The 5,592-nt window shown below is 32.9% G+C and overlaps 1 protein-coding gene across 1 annotated transcript; it reads left to right on the top strand.

Moving 5' to 3' along the window:
• Nucleotides 1-2,087: 2,087 nt before the first annotated feature.
• LOC127861169 (uncharacterized) lies at nt 2,088-4,712 on the top strand. Its single transcript, XM_052399553.1, has 4 exons — nt 2,088-2,215; nt 2,456-2,540; nt 3,483-3,704; nt 3,870-4,712. Exons 1-4 carry the CDS (start codon nt 2,150-2,152, stop codon nt 4,511-4,513), a joined length of 1,017 nt encoding a protein of 338 aa, XP_052255513.1. The 5' UTR covers nt 2,088-2,149; the 3' UTR covers nt 4,514-4,712.
• Nucleotides 4,713-5,592: the final 880 nt, after the last annotated feature.

The following is a 5,592-nucleotide window of genomic DNA, read 5'->3' as shown; positions in this document are numbered from 1 at the left end:
TCGAAATTGTTCTAGATATTTCAATATTAACATTCTAATCATTTTAGGATTGAGTCATAGATGTGGCCTCTTAAGGAGTAACAATGAATTCATTTCTATTTATAAACTTTATATTTACATTTATTCCCAGCCATATTGCACCACTTTAAGCCATGTTTTTGTTCACGCTCGATAGTGATGTAACCGTCCTTGAAGTTTTGGAAAATCAGAAGTTAGTATCTAAATCGGTCACCACAATGTTCACGTTACATTCAGCTGATTTGCCAATGGCGTAGCAACATGAAAGCAATGGAAAAAAACTTGTTTCCAAAATTCGAAAAAATACATGTCATAAAAATTAAAAGAAAATGCGATAGCTAGCGGAAGGGGGGCGTTGATTGTAGAACGAGTCTATGCAACAGAAAAGATCGATAGCAATACTACCAATTATATAAATAATCTTTATTTCAAAATCTTCATTCTTTAAAAAAGCCGGAATTTTTAAACATACCAACAAACATAAATAAATACTTAAGTTTTTGTAGTCTTCAAATACAAAAAAACGTGCTCTGTGCGCTTGTGGCACTCTCATTCTAAAAGAAGTTATCTCGTAATGGTTATGAATTTGTCTGAAATTGAGAAACACATATATCCAGAAAACTTGATATACATTTAAAAACCGATTTTTAACCAAAACAATTATACAATAGTGCGTTAATACACAGTCTTGGACTTCTTGTTTATGTGTTTGAGATAGATGAGAGTTGTTCTTGTAAGTTGACTTTGTCGTGGACGCAAAAACACTTTATTTGCCATGAAAAAACAATTTTGTATAAGTATTCATGTTTTAACTGCCAAAATTATATTTCTCTCTTTATCAATCTTTGGTAATACAAATTAAGTAATGCTACTTAAATTTATGATACATATTTTCAGTTAATTAAGACATGGCTTATTTCGCATAATTGTGAGACATATGTTGTATTACATTCTTTGAATAAAAAAAAGATGTGTTTTTTTCGAATTTAGAATGAAGTAATGCGCTTTGGGTAATCAAGTTATCATCAAGAAGATGCATCCACCATTCTGCTTTATTGCTAGTTTTAAAACGTGCACATCACTTCATATCCATTTATCTGCCGGAACATGAGAATAAGTAAGCATTGCCTTTTGAAAAATAAGAAAAACATAAACTTAAGAACGCGGGTATCGTCTTTGTTGATAGCTGATGGCTAATGGTTACGAATGTCATAGAATGAAAGATCCTTTGTTAAGCTCACATTTTTGTGAGATCAGTAATCAAATTTAAGAGATAGGTCTCATTTACATTGGCCATCTCAATCATCTCAAAATAGGTAGGCAACCACTGTTTGTGTCGACTTTCTCTCAAATTAGCGTATACAACTTGAGCATATATTAATTCGTGTCTTCTAATGGTAACTTTGTCCAACATGACATTTGCTATTACAATTTTTAAAACCTGGGCTAGAAAGAAACGTATTTATAATGCGGCAATTTCACCTAGTTAGCAAAATACTTTTCCTTAATAAAAATGGTTGAAATAACGTTTTTTTATATGGAAATCTGTACAATAATGAAGCGTTTGTAACGAGTTTCAATCTACAATGTGGAAAATACATGCATTATAAACAAAGAGTTTCATATACTTTGTAAAGACCTTGAGAAATCTTGATCTATGTTCCATATTTTTCTCCAAGAGGTCCCGGGTTCGAATCCCGGTACAGGCAATACAATTAATTCTACCATATTCCTAGTGTCATTAATACTTTTAACTATTCCAAACAGTGTAGCTTTGTTAGTAAATACATGAAAAGGCCGGTTTTTAAAGTTATTAGGTAAATGAGCATGTCTCTTCAACATCTTCTTTTAACATCATAATTTTAATGTATAGTCATTATACGTGTATAGTGTTTAATTCAAGTTTGACTGCGATACACATCTTATGTCACATTTGGCTATATTTCCCGGAATACAAATAGTTAAGCTACGCCATTTCCAGATTCGCGGATCAATTACGTATTAATCATAACACAAGCACGTGATTTTTAAAAAATGACATTCGTCTATAAATAGCATATAATGATAAAATGGTATAAAAGGACACCTCGAGTGCCAGTTTCGCATAGTGTTCGTTCTCTACGTTTCAAGAATGTCTCTTATAAATATAATTGCGCAGGGAGTCAACAACGAAACCAAAACTGTTAAAATATCTGAGGTGGGTGCCATATATGTTCAAATATTACGTATTGTATTCTTTTAACCATGTTAAGTGAATGTGGATAAACCCAGTTACATATAATTGTAGCTTTGTTTATTTTGAATCAACTGAATAAAGTCTGTGAAATTTAACTTTTCAAAAGTTTCATTAAATTCGATTTGTTTATAAGATGTGTCATTAATAACTATAATTAAATGTTTCTATTGTACACGTTTAAGCAAGTTGATTATATTTCAGGAAGCCAGTATTAAAGAACTTAAGAAACGGATAAGGGAGGCGTTCAGTTTACCGGAAGACGATGATATAAGACTACTTTACACAAGTAAGTCGTTGTGCTCTGTCAATATTGTATAATAATTTTCATAATGAAACAATGCGGAAAATAATTGCTTTATTATACGCAACATTGAGATTTATAATTTTATTTCGATTCCTCTTTAAAATTATTATTATTAATTTCAGGGTTTTATTAATAAATATCCTGGTATAAAGAGCTATATATAACAGGATACTGTGAGGAAAACGTCCTATGAATTAAAGAATTGTGTTAGCATTTACTTCCGCGTCAACAAGCTCTTTCCTATTGTTAAGTAGTGATGTGCTTATTCAGTAAAATAATCATTACGAACACAGCCATGATCTGACGAGGACGATGGAATAAATATCCGACAAAAAATGTACACGTCTTTGATGCTAACAAAGCTGAATTACATTGTCAAAATATAGCAGTTTACAGCTCTAAACTGATAAATATATATTATAAATGTAACATACAGTTCATTATATTTATATACACTTCTTGAACTAAAGGATTATATGATTTTATATGCAATTATCTTTTGTTAATTTTTTCTTGTATTGTATAATTCGTTGCACAAATGGAATGTCAGTTATGTTTCGAATCGTATAGATGTATTCTCGTATGAATTCGAAGTTTCTTGTATTTATACTCTTCATTTCAATTGTCAGTGCTTTAAGATACATACAGTATAAAGAAAATATGCATTCACATATATGAACATAGAGTTAAGGTATGTAGAGATATTAACGAAAGCTATGAGGAACTGAACCTTTACATTGTTTAAAAAAAAAGAATTATCTCACATTTTAAATCATAACCAAAGGACATACCCCTATTCCGAAACATGTTGTTGATTAATTGATTATTCAGGCACGTGTGGCTCTGAAACTTCATCAGAAATTTAATACGTATAAGTCTTGTTTCAAAAAACTATTTGTCACATTAGTTTGGTTTGTTTGTTAGGCAAAGACCTTCGAGAAAAGAATGAACGCGGCAAAGAACAGCGTTTAACAGACTACGATGTTAGGAACAATGCCATGGTTTTCATAGTTATACGACTGCATGGTGGTTCTACCCCAAAGGTGTATGGAAGCGATATTGTGTTGGCAACAGAACCAGACTTTATTTCCTTGGATACTACGGAAGGAGGACAAAGAGCAAAAATGCCATGTGGTCATGTCGTTAGTAAGTTGTCGTACTAATATATCATTATAATTTTATTGATTGGAAATACATGCCATCAACAAAACATGTGGACTCTTGAATATATCTGGACATGATTTTACTTTTCCTAGAGGGTCATGCACCTGTATACTTTTTGTTTCTTTTGCTAGATTATGGTCTTTTCAGGCCCAGAGTCTCTGACAGATTTCTGCAAGTCCAAATTGGCAGGTGGTGCCTTCGAATTTCGTTGTACTTACAAAGGAAGCACGCGGGAAACCTTTTGCAACGCGAAATGGGACTTTCCGACTGTAAAGCGTATGGCTTTGCTTACTGATACGGAAATAACTTACTTTGAAACGAAGATTAATGACAACTATCGCAAGGCTTGTGGAATTAAAGAATGTCCTAAATGCACGTCTTTCTGTTCAAGGCAGCGAAACACTGATCAGCGCGTTAAATGTCCAGTATGCAGCCGCAAGGATCGCAAAAACTACGAGTTTTGCTGGTTTTGCATGAACGTGTGGCGTACTAATGGAGTAAACCAGTGTGGAAATTCGGAATGCAGTGGACAAGATACAAGGCTTAATATCTTAAAAACTTGCGAAATAAAAGAAGTGATCGGGGTTAAGTGTCCTAAGATTAGAGCTTGTCCACAGTGTGGTGTTTTTATTGAACATGTTGACAAATGCAAGCACATTGCATGCCCTTGTGGAACAAAATTTTGCTTCATATGTTTAAAACAAGCAGATGAGCAAAGTCGTTACCAATGTGGTGCACATAATTCAAAATGTGAAGTCGCCCCCGTGCAGACTGAAATACCGAGTCGTTAAACCTTGCTTTTACGGGGAATGACGTTCTTTTTCCTTGTGTTTTTGCCATGACATTTCGTTTAAATAAGTCATTTACTACTAATTCATTATTTAATTATACAAGCGTCTAGTGTATTTTAAGTTTTGCATATATTGTACTTAACTGTGTGCTGTGTTATATTCATTAAATGTTTCAAACATTATTAAATGTTTTTGTTGACGTTTATGTTCCTAGTTAACACTCTATAAATGCCAGTCATGCTGGGTCACTTTTTTTACAGATTAACGGCAAACACAAATAAACACGTTTTTCGCGTGTGTTCAATAACGTCATTTAATCTATATGATATGTGTAGAAAAGTAAAACAGAGTAAATAGAACATTTACTATACACAATTCATATTCTCAAAATGCAGACATTTCTAATGTAGATTCGGACAGGTAGATGAAAGGCCATGGCCATAACTCAATCCGAACCTTAAGGTGAACACATTACATATGATCATGCGACATAACATACGAGTTGAACTTGTATATTCGAAATCAATTCGGATTTCAAGAATCGAAAATTAGCATTAATGTTCAGCAAACTTTATCAAACCAACCACAATATAGCAAAATCAGCAAAAATAATGGAACATTGTTTAGTAATCACAGCGTAAAAACTCTAAGATAAAGGCCGTGAAGAGGAAACAATTTAGTTGCACCAAGAGCATACCCGATCCGGTAGCCTTCTTTAAGTATAACGTTAATATAACAATGACTTATTAAAATTTAGAAAAATACTAGCTTATGCTAGTACGTCAAACACGACGGCAGAATGATTGTGCCAGTATAAAATCATTTTATATTTCACAAATATATGCTATTGTTTATTGATCCGCGTTTTATGTAAAGGGAAACTTTTCTTGAACGGTCTCAAAAACTGTGTATGGTGTTTTAAAAACAATATGCATAATCTGTATGTCTGTGATCACCTTTTAAAAACGTAATATGAGCATACCCGTAGCCAGGGGGGTGCGTTCGCACCCAATATTTTTTGACGAGTAAAAAATATTTTGTACTATAAGTTGCCCCCCAACTTAATTCGACACAACAAC

This window comes from Dreissena polymorpha, chromosome 15, assembly GCF_020536995.1.
Source record: "Dreissena polymorpha isolate Duluth1 chromosome 15, UMN_Dpol_1.0, whole genome shotgun sequence".
NCBI classification, from domain to species: Eukaryota; Metazoa; Mollusca; class Bivalvia; order Myida; family Dreissenidae; genus Dreissena; species Dreissena polymorpha.
Note: the sequence above shows the minus strand (reverse complement) of the source record. Positions and strands in the feature narration are given on the sequence as shown.